The 20,604-nt window shown below is 41.0% G+C and overlaps 1 protein-coding gene across 2 annotated transcripts in view; it reads left to right on the forward strand.

Moving 5' to 3' along the window:
* The window catches only part of LOC137650094 (PX domain-containing protein kinase-like protein), a 793,620-nt gene extending 775,218 nt beyond the window's left edge, over window positions 1–18,402 (forward strand). The window contains exon 12 of one of the 2 annotated variants that reach the window (XM_068383187.1): window positions 16,534–18,402. In XM_068383187.1, coding sequence (XP_068239288.1) covers window positions 16,534–16,811 — 278 coding nt within the window. In that variant the 3' untranslated portion in view covers window positions 16,812–18,402. The remainder of the gene's footprint in view (window positions 1–16,533) is intronic. The other variant, XM_068383188.1, reaches the window with a different exon arrangement.
* The last annotated feature ends 2,202 nt before the right edge of the window (window positions 18,403–20,604 follow it).

Raw genomic sequence — 20,604 nt, forward strand, 5'->3', positions numbered from 1 at the left:
CTAAGAAGTCGAGTGTGACTAAACCTTCATTGGTTCCATGAGTTTTCTTTATTCAGCCAGTTCTAACGTTGAGCCTAACAAGTTCTTACTAGCTGCTCTTCCTACACGTGATGACATCACCCTACGCACTGCCATTTCTACTCATGATGAAATTCATCCATGTATTGGTCAGGCCAACAAAACCACAAGTTTTTATGCCCACTCATGATGACGTCGCTTCACACGCCACCATTTTGATGCTTAAGGATACTCCTCCGCAAAGCATCCATGTTAACGTACGCCATGAGAGTGCTATCGCTTTTCTATCCCATTTATAAACGGCACACTCTAGTGAATGTGTTTGATCGTCACTTCATTATTTCAAAGTTCCTCTGGAATTTTACAAACAACAGGCTAGGTCTCATAACCTGAAAGCCATAAGCTATTCCAGTAACCAACCTATTGCTTTACCTGAAAAATCACACTAGTTCTTTGCCCAATGTTCGTAATGCTTCATACGTTACACATTCTTTGGAACTACAAGAGTATCTTCTTTCAGATGAATCTTCCTTTCAGGTACAAGGAGTGGAAAGGGTGCCGTAATCTTTTCCCCCTTTCCCACAGTTTACACCCCCATCTAATGCAGATGACGCCACTTTTGTTAAGCTTAGTAGGCGTGGCCCGCTTTGTTGATTTACCAAATGGCAGGCCACAGAGGAATTCTTCTTCTCAGACCGAGCTCAGAAAAGGAGTTCCCTACTTCTGAGGTGAACACCATAATTACGGGAGTGAGCTGGACTCCTCCCATTCTTTCTATGTCTCCCCTTCCCGCCCCACTATGAATGCGGCAAGGGAAAGGAAGGATGTCGAGGGAAACCTGAGAATCAGCATGCAAGTGTCAAAGTTATCCCAAAAGTGGAACCACTTGACTATGATATACAACTATTAATGACTCTCCAGAGAACCTCACTGCACGCGCAGGCATCTGTTCATCTAACCTAGCCCCCTCCAGGTCCCGATGTTTGGTTCAGAAGCATCGCAATTTATTTAAATCATCAGTCTTCTCTGTCGTTTGGATGGCTTTGATGAGTCTCCTCGTGTGCAAACCGTTAACAGATGTTGTGTTATTGATTCTATTTTCCCTCAATCACTAAGTCCTAAACATAGGTTTTATATGGTGCACTCTAATTAAAGTAAAGACATTCTATATTTATTTAACATGCCAATTTCAGGTGCTGAAAATTCCCTTAGGCCAGAAGGTCCTCATAGTTACTGCCCTAGGCCTGTTCTCGCCAGAGAAGGTTCTATTTCAACTCTGGTGCTTTTCAGAGCCCACTACCTATTGATGCTGATGTTGCTAATCTGGTATCGTCTATACCAATTGATAAATTATCGAATCTCCCCTCCATCTTTTTGGTCCCTGAAGTGGTAAACATGTAGGTAGAAGCTATGTCCTAATTCAAGCTTGTTCTTAGTTTGACCACTGGTCTGGAGTGGTGTCCCACTATGAGGTCACAAAAAACCTTAGGGATTAACGTGCCCTCAAACAGTTCTAAGACCTGTCACAGTCAAGGGCCAAAGCATTGGAATTCCTGTTAAATCAAACAGTCTTCCTTTGGGGAAACTGTATCCTGAAAAGATGCAATGCAGTCTTGGCCAGATGCTCTAAGCAGCTGTGCCCTGGGGATGCATTATGCCTGAGAAACTCAGATTTAGTGAGTTCTTCTTTGCTCCCTCCGTCAGATGTAGCTGCAGCCATAGAAAAGGTCAAGAAGCTTGACCAAGCTTCCATGATGCGGAGAGCAGTGGCACTAAGGATGCCTGCTCCTCAGCAACTGCAAAGAACTTACCTTTTAAACAAGTTCCTCAACAGAGACAGCTTCTGCCTCCAGCAGAAGATATCTCTCTGGATGCAGAGATCACGATCGCAGAGGTTTCCACCAGGAAAGGCTTGTCCTGAATCTATCATCAGTGGGGGGATGTCTGCAAAGTCATTGGCCATGGCGGTCCTTCAGGACCGATCCCTGGATGGTAGATATCCTTTGTTCCGGGTTTCGAGTCCCTTTCATAGACTGTCTGCCTCCTCTGACCCGGACACTGATAACCCAACCATGTTTCTGTATTTAAAAGGCTTATTTAGAAAAAAAACCTCCCTAGTTACAGGAATTGACTAAGATGTTGGCCAAAGGGGCTGTGGAGGAAGTCTTAAATGACTTACCAGGCTTCCTCAGCAATCTTTTCCAGTAGAGAAGCTGACGAGAGGTTGGAGACCTGTCATGGGCTTTTCCCATCTGAATAATTTGGTTCTACAAATAAGATTAAAAATGGAAACTCCGGCCAATGTTCTCCAGGCCATCAGATAGAACAATTTCCTTTTGACCATAGTCCTGAAAGATACCTACTTTCAGGTCACCATCCATCCTGCCTCAAGGAAATACCTAAGGTTCCTATTTTGAGATAGAATCTTTCACTTCAGGGTGCTATGCTTCGGCTTGTCAACAGCACATCAGGTTTTTACTAGAATCTTTATTCTTATCCCAGCCTGGGGCTTATGCCATGGGCATTAGGCTTTTGAGGTACCTGGATGACTGACTTCTCCTGGCACAGGGATCTCCTCCTAGACTTTTGCAAGGAGTTAGTGAGCCAAGTGAACCTAGATAAGTGCAACCCCGTCCCTCAACAGTCCATCAGGTACCTATGCATGGACATAGACTCAGTTCAGGCCGAGCTTTTCCATACGTCAACAGGTTTCTGAGATTCAGGAAGATAGCAAAAACCATTCTGAAAGGGAAATCACTTCCTTCCAGCTATTGACAGAATATTCTAGGTCACCTCTCCTTTTTAGAGGAGCTTGTTCACTTCAGGTTAATACCTCTTCGCTTGGTGAAGTTGGCTTTGAAGAGCCAAGATCCAGTGGTCTCAGACATCTGACTAACCTGCAACCCTGCTGTCGGTGCCCCAGGGGTTTGTGACAAGCCACCATTGGTGGCTGAGAGAGAGAGAGAGAGAGAGAGAGAGAGAGAGAGAGAGAGAGAGAGAGAGAGAGAGAGAGGAGAACCTGTTAGCAGGAACACCCTTCAGGTTTCTTCCCCCAGAATTTCCTGTTCTTGGATGCTTCTTGCCATGGGTGGGGCACTCACCTAAGAAAGGAGCAATTCTCTAGCCTATGGTCAGAAAAAGATAAGACCTTCCACATCAGTTTCTTGAAAATGAAAAAAGCACAATTAGAATTACTCCACTTCTCAGAGACTCTTAAGAGGTCAGTCCATGGTGCTGATGAACGACAACTCCACAATAGAGGCTTACAACTCCAAACAAGAAGGTGCAGCCTCTCCTGCTCTGCCAGCTAGCAGTAGAGATCCAGAGGTGGGCGCAGATTAATGAAATGTCACCTCCTGGCGAAGTTTATCCCCGTGAAGAGGAACGTCATTGCGGACCATCTGAGTCAATCAGGGACAAACAGTCTCCCTTTGGGGAAAATGTAACCTGAAAAGATGCTGTGTCATCTTTGCCATATGCTCTAAGCAGCTGTCTCCTAGGGATGCATTATGCTTGAGAAACTTGGATTTAGTGAGTTCTTCTCTGTTCCCTCCTTCAGATGTGTCTGCAGCCATAGAAAAGATCAAGAAGTTTGGACAAGCTTCTCTGATGAGGAGAGGATTGGCAGTAAGAATGCCTGCCCCTCAGCAACTCCAAAGGAACTCGCCTTTTAAATAAGTTCGTCAACAGAGACAGCTTCTACCTCCAACAGAGTCACAACAACCTGGGAGGCAAGCTACCAGACCCACCTCACGCCATAGAGGATATCTCTCTGGATGCAGAAGTCACTAGGAAAGGCATGTTCCCCATCTTACCATCAGTGGGGAGATGTCTGTAATTGGCCCAGGGAGCAGTCCTTCAGGCTGATCCCTGAATGGTAGAAATCCTTTGTTCCAGGGATCGAGTCCCTTTCATAGACTGTGCCTCCTCTGATCCTTACTCTGATAACCCAACAGTATTACTGTATTTGTAACGCTTTGAAAAAATAAAAGACCACCTCTTGTTACAGGAATTGTCCAAGTTGTTGGCCAAAGGAGCTGTGGAAAAGGTCTTAAACGACTCACCAGGCTTCTTCAGCTAGCTATTCTTATTAGGAAAGCTGTTTGGAGGTTGGAGACCTGTCATAGGCCTTTCTCATCTGAACCCATTCACAATGGAAACTCTGGCCACTGTTCTCCACCATCAGATAGAATAATTTCCTTCTGACCATAGACCTGAAAGACACCTACTTTCAGGTCACCATCCATCCTGCTTCAAGGAAGTACCTAAGGTTTCTCTTCTGAAATAGAATCTTTCAGTTCAGGGTACTATGCTTTGGCTTGTCAACAGCCCCCCAGCTTTTTACTAGAATCTTTATTCTTGTCTCAGCCTGGACTTATGCCATGGGCATCAAGCTTTTGAGATACCTATATGACTAACTACTCCTGGCACAGGGATCTCCTCCTATACTTTTGTAAGGAGTTAGGGATCCAACTGAACCTAGAAAAGTCTAGCCCCATCCCTCAATAATGCATCAGGTACGTAGGCATGGACATAGACTTAGTTCATGCAAAGCTTTTCCATCTGCCAACAGGATTCCGAGATTGAGGAAGATAGCAGAAACCTTTCTGGAAGGGAAATCACTTTTTGCTTGCGCTTGACAGAAAATTCTAGGTCAACTCTCCTCTTTAGAGAAGTTTGTTCCCTTTGGGAGAATTCATCTGCGCTCAGTGCAGTATGCTTTGAAGAGCCAAGATCCAGTGGTCTCAGACATTTGACCACCCTGCAACCCTGCTGTCAGTGCCCCAGGGGCCTGTGACAAGTCTCCATTGGTGGCTGAGAGAGAGAGAGAGAGAGAGAGAGAGAGAGAGAGAGAGAGAGAGAGGAAAACCTGTTAGCAGGTACCCCCTTCAGGTTTCTTCCCCCAGAATTTCTTCCATTCTCGGATCCTTCTTGCCATGGGTGGGGCACTCACCTAAGAAGAGAGAAAATCTCTGGCCTATGGTCAGAAAAGGATAAGACCTTCTACATCAATTTCCTGGAAATGAAAGCAGCACAATTAGCGGTACTCCACTTCTCAGAGACTCTTAAGAGGTCACTCCGTGGTGCTGATGAGCGACAACTTCATAGTAGAGACTTACAACTCCAAACAAGTAGGTGCAGTCTCTCTCCTGCTCTGCCAGCTGGCAGTAGAGATCCAGAGGTGGACACAGATCAATGCAATCTCATCTCTTGTCGAAGTTTATCCCTGGGAAGACAAACGTCATTGCAGACCATCTGAGTCACCCAAGGACAAATCGTCTCCCTTTGGGGAAAATGTATCTTGAAAAGATGCAATGTCGTGCTGGTCAGATGCTCTAAGCAGCTGTCCCCTTAGGGATGCATTATGCCTGAGAAACTTGGATTTAGAGTTAGTTTTTCTGTTCTCTCCTTCAGAAGTTTCTGCAACCATAGAAAAGATCAAGAAGTTTGGACAAGCTTCTCTGATGAGGAGAGGAGTGGCACTAAGGATGCCTGCCCTTCAGTAACTGCAAAGGAACTCGCCTTTTAAACAAGTGCGTTGACAGAGGCAGCTTCTGCCTCCAACAGAGTCACAACAACCTGGGAGGCAAGCCCCCAGACCCACCTTACGCTGTAGAAGATATCTCTCTGGATGCAGAGGTCACGATCGCAGAGGCTCCCACCAGGAAAGGCATGTCCCCCATCTTACCATCAATGGGGAGATGTCCACAAAGTCATTGGCCCAGATGGCAGTCTTTCAGTGCCAACCGCTTTACGGTAGATATCCTTCGTTCCAGGGTTCAAGTCCCTTTCATAGGCTGTCTGCCTCCTCTGACCTGGACTCTGATAATTCAACTCTATTACTGTATTTGAAAGGCTTAGAGAAAAAAAAAGACCCCCTCTTGTTACAGGAATCGCTCTTAACGAGAGAATGCCTTATCGAAGTCATACGGTTTCTTTATATTGTTGAAGAATTGTGACGGGCAAGAGGTTTCTCGAACTTGGGGAAATTGCTCCCCAAGTTCGAATCTAAATTTCTCTCCTTTTCATCCATTTCTTCCGCTCAATATTACTTCATTTCTGCTCAATATTACTTCGACCTTCTTCTAATTTTGTCAACTTTCTTTTATCTCGCTGTCCTAACTCTGTGAGTATTATTTCTCTTAAGTATATATATATATATATATATATATATATATATATATATATATATATATATATATATATATATATTTAATATTTATTTCATTTGTTCATTTATTTGTTTATTTATTTTTATTTTATTTAAATTGCCTGAATATTTCCACAGTCGTTATTACTGCCTCCTTAGATGAATGGGAAAAGGGATCACGGTTGGAAGGTATTTGTATTCAAAGCTATATATGAGCTTATTGGATGATCTCAGCCATCCCGAAGATGGTTTGGACCTTTTTGGCAAAACTACTCTCAAGGGTTGGGTCATTGGAATCCGGGGGGGATTTAATCCCTGATGTGGGACTTTTGGCTTCTGGCCGGAAGCCCATCATTACAGATATGGGGAGAATGATTCCATATTATCTTGGTCTCGGTCCTAACAGGGCGGGTCTAGCTTACACCTGTGCTTCTATATCTGTTTTGGTGCTATCCTTCGGGTAGGGTATGGAGTGAACCATCTGCGAAGTATACTCTCATTTTGCCGATAGTGGAGAATGCACATTTCCTATCCAACGTACGATACTTTCTTAAAATTCTCAAGCAGGTAAACCAACAAAACAACCAACAAATAACAAAAAGAAAATCCCGCCCCTAACTATGCACCCTTCAAACACTGACTTTCCATCCCCTGGATGCTGCTCCCCCCCCCCCCCCCCCCCCCCCGCACTGTTGATGACCTCAGGACAGGAAAGGACCATTCTACTGATATTTAAAAAATCGAGTAATTTGGGTAACACATGGAAACTTTGAATCCTTCATGTTACCAAAATTCCAATAGAGGCAAACTATGATGATCTATATAAAGCATTTAAGTGCTATAGATGCATGAAAAAATGGGATTCATGGATATCTTACAGTAGTTATGACAAAGCATTTGGTACAATAATTAACATGAATAATATTGAAATTAATAACTTGGATGTCCCGGCTTCTCTCTGTAGTAAGGTACCAAAGGATTTGGATGTATATAGGCCTGCCGATTGGTTGGAAAAAGACGCTGATTTAGTTATGCCTTCCCAGAGAAAGCCAAAACCACCAATGTGGCTTGTACCTGAATCAAAAGGGGCTACAGGGAATTATTTCGAAATATGCAAATTAATTCAGAAGAAAATAGGAACTATTGCTCCGGGTGATATATCTCGTTTTGGAAAAAATAATTTCCTTGTCCATGCCAAGTCAAGTACACAATGTGTAATACAGTCCAACATAAAAACAACTAATGATGATATTAAGTTTGATGTCAAACCCCACCTAAATTTTAGCTACAGAAGGGGAGTAGTTTTTAACAGAGATCTGTATGAATTTACAGAGGAGGAGATACTGGCCATGTGTCCACTAAATATATGGAAAATTCTCAAAGTCCCAGGTACATCAATGGTAATCCTTACGTTCTAGGATTCTGATGTATCTTTCCATATTATTACTGAAAACGAAATAATCAAAGTAAGACCATTCAAGCAGAAGCCACTGCAATGCGTTAATTGTTTTAAATTTTGGCGCCTGTCCAAAGTTTCCAAAAATGAGAAAATGTGTGTTATTTGCTCCAAATCTTGCCATGGAGAATGTGCACTTGGAGCCAGGTGTTTGAATTGCAACTCGAATCATAAATCCACAGACAAGAGCTGCGAGTTTTATAAGTTGGAGGAAGCTGCCCTCAACAAATCTAATTAAGAACATATAAGTATGGGACATGCCAAAAGACTATTAAATAAATCAAATACCTATGCTAGGGCATTAAAATCAAACCCACATAGTACTGCCAATAGCTCCAGAAAAAGAAATATACCCTCTGATAAAATACCAAATGACAAGGAAAGCATATTACCTCCTGAGGCTTTACCACGGTGTATTAACACTAGGTCATTGCCCATTTCTGTACACACTCCGTCCCCCATTACAAAAACTAGTACAAACCTCTCTCAGGCCATGGCCTTGCCTGATTTGTTGGAGGTTCCACTTAAAACCAACTTACCTGATGCACCTATAGTGGGAAAGGTGCAAATACCTAGAATTCCACCATCTATTAATTGTAAAAGAGAAAGACCTCCAACTCTCTCACCCCCCCCCCCCCCTCTCCATTAGAAACATTAAATATATGGCATCAAATAAATTTGATGTTTTGTCTGTTGATGTTCCAATGAACCAATAGATAAACTGAATAAATCAGGAATTCAAGTTGAGGTCCACCATCCGCCTCAACAAACATATCAAAAGGATACAAAGAAAAACAAACATAAAACCCAACATATCAAGGCCATCTCTGAAGAAACCTATGGGTAAAAATGTTAGATTAAAAACTGCTCAATGGAGAAACCTCATCCAAGATGTCTTCCAGAAATAATCCATAGTTTCCTCCTCCATTTTGCAATGGAATTGTCACGGTTTAAGGGCCAAATATGAAGAACTTAAGCTTCTAATTCATGAACATCCCTCCGTAATTGTATGTTTACAGGAAAATAATCTTGATGCTAACACTCCTAGTCCTTGAGAGTATGTTAGCTATAGAACACCGTATAATCAACAAGGAGAGAGCCATGGTGGAAGTCTCATGTATGTTCGTCAAGATGTTCCCCAAATACCTTTGTGTATTAGTACATCTCTGCAGGCAGTGGTTGTACAAATTGATATAGGGAGAAAATATACAATATGCTCTCTGTACTTACCTCCAAATGATATCCTATATGATGATTTAGTAGAGGTCATTCAACAACTCCCTCAATCTTTTCTCTTACTGGGAGATATGAATGATAGACATCCTTCATGGGGTGATGTTTTAGCAAACATCAGAGGCAATATTATCTCATCAATTGTGGAGAATGAGGATGTTGGACTCCTTAATACAGGAGAGCCAACGCACTTCCATGTTCAGACTGGTACCTTGTCATGCACTGAGCTTTCAATTGCAAGCCCTAACTGTCTTCTTGATTTTGATATGAGGACATTAGATGATTGGCATACTACTGATCATGCACCAATCACTATAAACACCAACAAGGGTCCACCTTTACAAAGATCTCCACGATGGAGTCTTGACAAGGTGGACTGGGTTAAATTTCATGAGCTAAGTGAAATAGAGGGGAGTGCAGAACAGTTTGAAAGTATTGATGATGCCATAGACCTACTGAATGGAACACTCCATACAGCAGGAATCAATTCGATTCCCAAAACCACAGTATTATTCAAACGACAACCAGTCCTGTGGTGGTCTTCAAAATTGACTGTCTTGCAGAGCCACCAGAAAATCTCGTGACTAGATTGCATAGACGCCGTACTGAGGAAAATTTTATATTATTATTATTATTATCATTATTATTATTACTTGCTAAGCTACAACCCTAGTTGGAAAAGCAGGATGCTATAATCCCAGGGGCTCCAACAGGGAAAATAGCCCAGTGAGGAAAGGAAACAGGGAAAAATAAAATATTAAAAAGTTACATTAATATTGATATCTCCTGTATAAACTATAAAAACTTTAACAAAACAAGAGGAAGAGAAATAAGATAGAATAGTGTGTAAGAGTGTCCCCTCAAGCATGAGAATTCTAACCCAAGACAGTGGAAGACCACGGTACAAAGGCTATGGCATTACCCAAGACTAGAGAACAATGGTTTTATTTTGGAGTGTCCTTCTCCTAGAAGAGCTGCTTACCATAGCTAAAGAGTCCCTTCTAACCTTACCAAGAGGAAAATGGCCACTGAACAATTACAGTGCAGTAACTGCTTGGGTGAAGAAGAATTGTTTGGTAATCTCAGTGTTGCCAGGTGTATGAGGATAGAAGAGAATATGTAAAGAGTAGGCCAGACTATTCGGTGTGTGAATGTAGGCAATGGGAAAATGAACCTTAACCAGGGAGAAGGATCCAATGTAGTACTGTCTGGCCAGTCACAAGACCCGACAACTCTCGAGCAGTAGTATCTTCACGGGCGGCTGGTGCCCTGGCCAACCTACTACCTACAAAAAGGGTAGAGCACAGTTCCGTCGTGCCATGAAAGAAACTAGACGCCAGTCTTGGGTGTCTTTTGTTTCCTCCATTAACAGTAGAGCACGACCATCATCTGTATGGAGGAAAATAAAAAAGAATGCAGGTAAATTTGCCCCAAACCCACCATCAGTGCTGAAGGTGAAAGATCAGTATGTGACTGAAGCAAATGAGTTTAGCAATGCCCTTGCTGATCATTTTTCAAATGTATCATGCAAGTATGAAGTAGCTCATGGTCACCACTATAGAAGCATCAAAGAAAAAGAAAAAATTTTGCAACAGGAAGGGAGGAGTCATACAGTTCTCCTTTTACTGAAAGAAAATTTGATTCTGCCCTTTCCACTTGTAATGATACAGCCCCTGGACCCGATGGAATTCCATATGCAATGTTTAAACATGTACCTGTTAATAGAAAGTTATTTATTTTAAGCATTATTAATAGAATATGGCATAATCATAATTATCCAAGTGTTTGGGAACTAGCCATTATTTTAGCCTTTTTGAAACCCGGTAAGGACAAGTTTTTAGCAGCAAACTATCGACCAATTCCATTGACATCTTGCTTTTGTAAGATCATGGAGAAGATGGTCAATGCAAGACTGATGTGGTACCTGAAAAAGAAGGTTATTTTATCACCCATCCAGTGTGGTTTAAGGAAAATGCACTCAATTACTGATGTGTTGATATGACTTAAGTCCTCTATTTGTGAAGCTTTTGCTTCCAAGCAGCACCATGTAACGTTTTTTTTCTTTTACCTTGAAAAGGCATATGGTACTGCATGGAGATATGGTATACTTAGAACCATTCACGAATTGGGATTAAGAGGAGAGCTACCACAGTTTATCCAATCATTTAATTCACGTAGAGTTTTTAAACGAGAGTTGGGGTAACTATCAGAGATGAAATGTCAAGAAGGAATTCCCCAGGGTAATGTTCTGAATGTATCCCTGTTTGCACTAGCAATTAATGGGATATCCTTAATCATTTCCCAAGATATTCTCTCAACACTATTTGTGGATGATCTCTCCATATTATTTGCTAGAGCTAGAATGGCAATGGTTGAGAGAAAACTACAACTCGCAATCGACAAAATTATTCAGTAGGCTGATATGAATGGGTTCAAGTTTTCAACAAGCAAAACTACTGCTGTCCATGTCTGTCGTAACGGGGAGTCCATCCAGATCTGGATATATACATGAAAGGTCATTGGATCCCATGTGTAGGTGAAGCTAAGTTTTTAGGATTGACTTTTGATTGTATGGTATGTTGACTTGCGTTCCTCACTTAAAGGTGTTGAAAGCTAAATGTCTTTAGGCTCTGAATCTTTTAGAAGTATTGTCCCATACATCATGGGGGCAGACTGTAAAACTATTTTAAAATTATACAAGGCCTTAATTTTTTCAAAAATTAGTTATGGGTGTGAATTATACTCCTCAGCCACCCCAAGTCGATTAAAGATATTAGCTTCAATACATCATGCTGGTATTAGATTGTCCACATGAGCGTTTAGAACTTCACCTATCCCAAGTCTCCTTGTTGATGCTGGAGAGTTACCTCTAGACCATTACCGAATGTCTTCCATTATTCTGTATTGGTTTAGGTTGCAAGGAATCCTTAACTCTTTAGCCCTTCAGACTGCAAGCCTTGTAAGACACTCAACATACTTTGAGTTGCACCCAAAATCTCCTCAACCTTATGGCTTGGGTAAAACAATTATTAAACAGCCTTGATATGATTAGAGATAAGGTGCTTCCATTTAATATATCATCAACCCCTCCGTGGAAATTACCAGAGATATCTTTTTGTAAATATTTTATTGGTATTAAAAAACATGACTGAATTAGAAGCTAGGTCTCTTTGTATGGAACATATTGATGACAAAGTGAATCAACTTTTATATATACCGATAGCTCCAAATCTGATGCTGGCATTGGATTTGGAGTATATAGTAGTTCTATTAACTGTAGAGGTGCACTTCCTCCAATATCATCCATATTTACTGCTGAATTATATGCCATACTAACCGCTATTGAGAAAATAGCGTTAAAAGAGGAGAGCAATTTTACTATTTATAGTGATTCAAGAATTGTCCTTCAACTTTAGAAGGTTTTAATTCTAGTACCCTTTAGTTTTAAAGATTATAGAGTGGCTTTTAATTATTGGCGTTAAAGGGTTATCAGTTCGATTTTGCTGGGTTCCGGCACACGATGGTGTGTGGAAATGAAGAGGCAGATTCACTGGCAAAGAGTGCTGCAGCAGAGTTGCTACCAAGAAGGTATCCCATTCTCTGTAATGATTTTTTTTTTTACCAGCAATTAAGAATTCTTTTTATAACAATTGGCAACAGCATTGGGATAGTTTAACCGGAAATAAGATGAGAGAAACTGCGAGTGTTATATCCCCTTGGAGGTATAATTGGATGTCCAAAAACTGGGAGACTACTCTTTGTCGTCTCCGCATTGGTTACACTCGGATGACACATGAGTTTCTGCTGGCTGGCCAACTCCAACCATATTGCAACAACTGTTTCATACCCTTGACAGTAAGGCATATGTTAACTGAATGCCCCACTTATCACACAGAAAGAAATAGATATCTGTTTGAGGCTTGAGGTGAGGATGGCAGGTTCATCATTGCTAAAATCCTTGGACATGATTTTTAGATTTATATCAGAAGCAGGTCTCCTTAATACTATTCAACTTTTATAACATATTTACTTTTCTGGTTTTAATTTAATATTCTTTTACTCTTTATTTATAATAAACGATATCGGCGTCAATGACCTTCGATGTCAGGATGTCAGAGAACTAATTCATTCATTCATTCATTCACTGTGGAAAAATTCTTAAACAACTCGCTAGGCTTCTCTTCAGCAATCTAATCTTAGTACAAAAGCTGTTTGGAGGGTGGAGACCTGTCATAGGCCTTTCCCATCTGAATCCATTTCTTCTACAAATAAGATTCAAAATAGAAACTCCAGCCACCGTTCTCCACCATCTGATTGAACAATTTCCTACTGACCATAGACCTGAAAGACACCTACCTTCAGGTCACCATCCATCCTGCTTCAAGGAAGTACCTAAGATTTCTCTTTTGAAATAGGATCTTTCAGTTTAGGGTGCTATGCTTCGGCTTGTCAACAGCCCCCCAGCTTTTTACTAAAAAGTTTATCCTTGTCTCAGCCTTCAGGTCACCATCCATCCTGCCTCAAGGAAGTACCTAAGATTTCTCTTTTGAAATAGAATCTTTCAGTTCAGGGTGCTATGCTTCGGCTTGTCAACAGCCCCCCAGCTTTTTACTAGAATTTTTATCCTTGTCTCAGCCTGGGCTCATGCCTTGGGCATCAGGCTTTTAAGGTAACAAGACGACTGACTGCTCCTGGCACAGGGATCTCCTCCTAGACTTTTTCAAGGAGTAAGGGGTCCAACTGAACCTAGAAAAGTCCTGCTCCACCCCTCAACAATCCATCAGGTATCTAGGCACGGACATAGATTCAGTTCAGACAAAGCTTTTCCATCTACTGACAGGATTCTGAGATTCAGGGCATTAGCAAACTTTTCTGGCAGGTAAATCCGTTTCTGCCTGCTCTTGAGAGAAAATTCTAGATCACCTCTCCTCTTTAGAGAAGCTCGTTCCCTTCTGGAGACTGCATCTTTGTTCGGTACACTGGGCTCTGAAGAGCCAGGACCCAGTGGTGTCAGACATCTGACCACCCTGTAACCCTGCTGTTGGTGCCTTAGGGGATTGTGGCAAGCCTCCATAGGTGACTGAGAGAGAGAGAGAGGTTAACCTGTTAGCAGGAACACCCTTCAGGTTTCTTCCACCAGAATTTCTTCTATTGTCAGATACTTCTTGCCATGGGTGGGGCACTCACCCAAGAAGGGAGCAAATCTCTGGCCTATGGTCAGAAAAGGATAAGACCTTTCACATCAATTTCTTGGAAATGAAAGCAGCGGAATTATTGGTACTCCACTTCTCAGAGACTCTTAAGAGGTCACTCTGTTGTGCTGATGAGCGACAACTCCATGGTACTGACTTACTTCTCCAAACAAGGAGGTGCAGTCTCTCTCCTGCTCAGCCATCTGGCAGTATACATCCAGAGGCGGGTGCAGATCAATGCAATCTTACCTCTTAGCGAAGTTTATCCCTAGAAAGACGAACGTCATTGCAGACCATCTGAGTCAACCAGGTCTTTGCTTCCTCTAGTGGCAAAGAGACTTTTGATTTTGTGGGTTTCTCTGTTTCTGACCTTGTTCGCCACTTACATGAGCCACAAACCCCTGGTGTATTGCTCACCAGTCCCAGATCAAGCTGTGGTTATGGAACAATCCTTTCAGCATCCATGGAATCAGCTAGACTTTAACACGTTACCACCATTCTGTCTGATTCGTAAGATCCTGAACAGAGTCCGAACATCCGAGGGCGTTAGAGTAAGGATAGTAGCCCCAAGGTGGCCTACATTGTAATGGTATTTAGACCTACTGGAACTTCTCACGGAAGTTCCAAGAGAACTTTCAGAATAGCCAAACCTACTACGTCAACCACACATACGAAAGTTCCATAAAACAGTACATTGCTTATCGCTTCACGGGTGGAGACTATCCAGCATCTCCTCCGAAAGAGTCTTTTTGGGACCAGTTGCGAAACAACTTTCCGGCTACTTCTGAAAGTCATTCACAGCAGTCTACCAATCCAAGTGGAAAATCTTCTGTGATTGGTGTCCTAGGGGGAATATTGCTCCACTGTTTGGCACGATTTGGTGTTCCTGAGGAACAAAAAATCCCTTTCAGCCATTGCAGTAAAAGGTTACCTCTCGGCCTTGAGCCAAGTTTTCAAATTGATACGGCTTGATCTCTCCTTCATGGGAACTTGCAGTTCTCATTAGGAATTTTGAAAAGACTCAAACTCCCTTCCTGGGATGTGACAAAGGTCCTTGGGGCTTTAACAAAACCCTTGGACAGGGATCCTACCCTGAAGACCGTCTTTCTTCTTATCTTAGCTTTAGTCAATAGAGTAAGTGAACTACATGGCCTATGTTATGTTATGTCACATTCCAGAGGGTGGAAATACTGTAATTATCATTATCACTTGTTCACGAATTTGAACCAACACCTAAAATCCGGTAGAGAACAATATCAGATTTGACTCTTTCACAAACTTTTCTCACAAGGAGGTAAGTGATGACCCAGATGATCTTTTACTCTGTCCCATGAGAGCAATCCGTAAATATTTGAAGAGAACATCGTACCTTAGATCTAAGATTTCTAATTTGTTTGTGAGCACAGGTGTCTCTCCAAAACGAAAGTATCCAAAAACAGTTTCCTTTTGGTTAAGAGAAACAATCATGAGAGCTTATAAATCCTCAGGGGAAGCATCTTCAGGGCCCCCCATAGAGCCCATGATATCCAAGGTCTTGCTGCAACCCTAGTGTTCTGCAAAAACCACTCGGTAGTCCAAGTCTACAAAGCTGGCATATGGAACGCAAAACACTTTTACCAACCATTACCTTAGAGATTGTACAGTACTATAGGTCTGTGGACATGTGGTTTAGGCCCTATTGTTGCAGCTCCACAAAGGATCTAATCTTACGCTTTTATGGAACACCTAATTTCCTAACTTTGATCAAAGGTATCAGACATTCTCTGCATAGTAAGGGTATGTAATGTGGAACAAGGCAGATGGTGGTCAGAGATGGATCTGATGCCTTCACTTGAAGTTCACCCTAATGCAAATAAGAATGCCATGCTTTTTACTGTTATCATTGACTATATATTTGATATATTCATTATGCAACTCTTATTGTTCATATAGCTTCACCTCAGGCACACGACTAAACTTTTGGATTGGACTTTATGGCTCTGCCTTTTTACGAGCCGGCTATATAGTTCCAAATTAATCCACTTCTGAGCTTTTGGTCTTATAAGTAATTGTATTTATCAGAGTAAGAGCATACCTCTTAACAGACTTCTCCCCCCACCTAATGTAGACTTACATTTAAATGACTCAGAAGTTTGCATCCGCGTAGGAATAAACTACAAATTTTTAAAACAATTTGTATTTTTCGTAAATATACAAACCTGAGTCATTTAATCAAAGGATACGCCTCAACCACCCAACAAGTCTTTGACCAGAGGAGAGTGAAGTGTGTTATGCAATAATGCTCTGCACCGCCATGCACTGGAGTGGCCTGGCCGTATTATGATGCATTCAAACTTTTCTTTTTTAATGTCTGGTCATAAAAAACAAGATTAGGAGCAAACCATTTGAATTAATTAAGTTTGTAAAGCAAGGGAAAGTACAGTGTTTTGAAAATTTGTAGTTTTTACATAAATCAAGAGCTAAGTTTATCTTTTCTCCCATAGGTAGTTCTGGTCAATCAAGTAATAAAGTTTCCACACCCCCTGCTCCAGTATCTCTTACACCCACTCCTCCTCCACCGCCTCCACCACCACCACCCTCTTCTGCCACAAGCCCTCCAGTTCCCCAACAACTAGATCTACCTGGAGTACTATCCTCAGACATTCCTATTTCCAAGGATCCTGGCAAAGAACGTGCAGCACTGCTTTCTTCTATAACATCATTTAAGAAGAAGAATTTGAAGAAAGCTGAAATTAGTGATCGAAGCATGCCACGTATGTAAATGTGTTTAATGATAAAGAATATTGAAAATTTGCAATTTATACTTGCCAAATATCCCATACTTAACAAGCTACAGGTTAAAAAAATTTCATTAAGGGAGCCATTTTGTGACTTGGCTATTTTTTGTCACTTACTATAATTTAGAAGTCTCATGTCATGTAATTTATATTAATTTTAATTGTACTCACTCTGAGTTGCTTCATGTTTTACTGTTCATGACAAGATCAGTTTCAAAAGTTATTTTCTTCTAAGTTGAAATGATAATTAGCATAGATATATTTGTTAGATTTGAGTAAGTAATCTCTTTAGCTTCTGGATGTTTTTAGATAAAAGTTGGAAAGTAAACGCTATATAAATAAAAAATTTTGTAGGGAACAATTTGGCACTTCGTGATTTTACAATATTTTTTTTTTTTTATGCTTGATTGACAAAAGCTTGTTACCATTGTCGTAAATGATAAATGATTCTCTGCCATTGTTCAAAATTGTACCGTACAGGGACCAGTGAAATGTATTCATTTAATCTTTAAATTTATTTTGTTTCATTGACTGCTTCTCGGGTGTACTTATTGTGGCTCATCTTCGGTATTGCTCTTTAGACAGATAATGGCAGTACTGTACTGTGTAAGCAAAGGAGTAATTATACAGTGCTATATTTTGTACAAGGTCTACACTATATAAACTGATTATTCATCATGGAGGCGAAACTTTCTTTCAAGTCTATGTAGCTTTTGAACTAAGTAGATTAATATTGAGCTACACATGTTGGAAATTCCTGTAGAAAGAGGCATGTGAACTTTCCAACAGTATGTTTTTATTCTTAACTTTGAGCTATACTTCACATTTCTGATGTAATAATCACTTTGTTACAATAGGAAACAAGGTTAAAAGTCTCTATTGATATACCTGTATTTATATAAAGTACCAATAGGTTTTATAATTTTTTATATTGTCAGAGTAATCTGTCTCAAAATATATTTTGATAACAGCCTGATAATTTATTACCTTTATTTCTAAAGAAGTTATACTTAGGATGCTTGACTAATAGGATCTGATTTCATATGATACAAGTAAAGGTCAATCAACAAATTTTGTGCTCAAGAGTAAAGTTTATAAAAGGACTGGTAGTGATGCTATGTTGTAAGGAAATCATCTTGACAACTGTGTCTAGTCATATGCAAAATTATTTACCAGTCTAATCCTGTTCATTTTTAATTGGTTACAAGTTTGTGCTCAAGTTTAAGTAGAAAAGGGACTAGTGATGATAATATATTACAAGGAAACCAACTTGACAACTGTATCTAGTCATATACAAAATTATTTACCAGTTTAATACTGTTTCTTCATGATTAGATAACTTTTATATGTGATAAAGAAGTGATTCTAATGATAGTTGTATAATTAGTTGTGATTTTCTTTGACAAAAGATATTTTTTTGTTCAATTCTTATATTTTGTTATGATAGATTTGTAATATTATGTGGAAATGTCATTATTTTGCTGCTATGGATTTGTTAGTGATATTATATGTTATCATGTATAATTATCTGTATAAGTGCATTAAATCATGTCTTTGTTATAATTTTTTATGCATTAAAGGAATAATAATATTGACGAGTTGATTCATATATTAAAAAACCACATATTTTAATTCTATCTTAAAATTTAGTAAAACTTTTAAAGTTTTCACCCATATTCTGAAAATTATTTAGTCAGGCAGAAGCTGCTAGCACAGCTGCTCCTGATAAGTCAAAACCCTTAAAATCAAACTCATAAGGAAACAGAAAAATGGAAGCCTGTCTGTTCCAGTTTAGGTTCAAGCCATCTCTTGCCACTGCCTGACAATCCATCATTCTGAGCTATGTATAGCAGAAGTTTGTGGTTCTCTTTCATTGCAAACAGGTGTACTTGGAGATCCAGGACAATTTCTAGGATCTCTTTAAAAGTGATCGCCGCAAATGGTGATGCCTGTCTTCTGTTTACGGTCACTGCCTCTCTCATGAACGAGTTTTGTAGGCTATAACCCTTAGGGGTTATGGCCACACATGATGATTGCTTACGGGAAAAACATTATAGAGTTTTATAAGGCCAGACCCTTTGGGGCCTCGCCTCTGTCTTACTCCCTTCACTGAGAAGAGCCTGTTTTTCATGTTGTGCCTCAGTGCACAGGAAGATCTTTCTCATGTTTGGGCAAATAAGTGCTTTCATGGGAGAAAGAGCGAACCCAGGCGAGTTCATCAAAATTACTCATGCGGAATAGCGAACCCTGACACTACTCGCCACCGAGCTCGTGAAGGGCTGGGCAAGCTCCTCTAACCTTTCACGGGAGAAAATGAGCCCAGACACCACTCTATAGCAAGCGATGGTCTGAGCAAGCTCCTCCGACTTATTCATGCGAGAGAGCGAACCCTTATACTACTCACCAGATTGCTGACGAGGATCCGGGCAAACTCCTGAGACCTTTTCATGAGAGAGAGTGAACTCACACACTGAGCATTGGTGAGGTGAGCAGGCGAGCCCCTCTTGCTGACGAGGGTCTGCTCGAGCGCTGGAGAGCACCTCTCGCTGACGAAAGTTTGCTCGTGCGCCCAGCGCTGGCGAGCACCTCTTGCTTACGAGGGTCTGCTTGAGCGCTGGCGAGCGCATCTTCCCTAGTCATGAGAGAGAGAGATCACCCAGACACTAAGTGTTAGCGAGGTGCGCAAGCAAGTTCCTTTCACCGACAAGGTCTGCGCAATTACAGCTGCTCGCCAACACCCACATACTGAGGTTCTAGCATGAGCAACTTCAGTTGTGTATGTACGCTTCTGATATGACTGCCAGACCTCACCAGAAAGGTGGGAACCTGTAGCAATACAACAAACCCTGTGTAGGGTAGAACCCTCCTGGGTTATTGCCGCAAGTGGTGATGCCTGCTTTACATGTGATATGGACACTTGCAAAGTATGGGAAGGAGTATTCATGCGCAATGGGGGGAAAAGCTATATGATAGCACATCTTGCTCTCTCCTAAACTTGGAGGAAGAGAAAGAACATATCCAGTCCAAAGAAATTTGTACATTAACAAAGAACCCCTTGCATGTGAAAATACTACAAAAAAAGGCTGATAAAACTTGTGTTGTTCACCTACCCATTACCATCTCATAAATAAATGTGAAATTATAAACATAACAAATTTGGAAGTAATTTGTATTAATTCTTATGCAGAAGCAAACTTCTGAGTCATTTAATGGGGTTACTTCAGGTTTCATTTTCTACAGCCAATCAAAAAGAAATCGATAGATTATGTCATGTTACATTGTTAGGCAACTAACTGCTAACCATGATGCATCCCGCTTGTATCAAGAGCTTACTCACAACGATTCTGGCCGAAGTAGTCAGACGTGCCTTCCTTCAATCCTACGATCAAACAACAGCATCGCCTACTCTTCACCCTTATAGTGCTTGCTTATTCATTATTTGTGTTAGAGTGTGTCTTTCGACTGTGTCGAATTCGATGCGTTCCTGCCTGGACCATAATGGTCGCCCTTGTGGTACCTTCATGAGCCGGCTAGAAGTGGATCCTCCCCTGCTGTGTCCGTCATGTTAAGAAAAAAGATGTTCAGTGTAATCTCCATGTGAACATTGTAGGGAGTGGGACAGATATCATTCTCGCCAGAATTGAGCCAAGAGAGATTGCTCTCCTCCTTCCCTTTCGGTAAACAGTGAGAAGAAACAAAAGGTAGGTTCAGCAACAAATGTTATCTCCCCACCAAGTTCTTTGTGTCAGGAGACTTCTTGATGTTTCTGTCACAGAG

The sequence above is a fragment of the Palaemon carinicauda genome, chromosome 11 (assembly GCF_036898095.1).
Source record: "Palaemon carinicauda isolate YSFRI2023 chromosome 11, ASM3689809v2, whole genome shotgun sequence".
NCBI classification, from domain to species: Eukaryota; Metazoa; Arthropoda; class Malacostraca; order Decapoda; family Palaemonidae; genus Palaemon; species Palaemon carinicauda.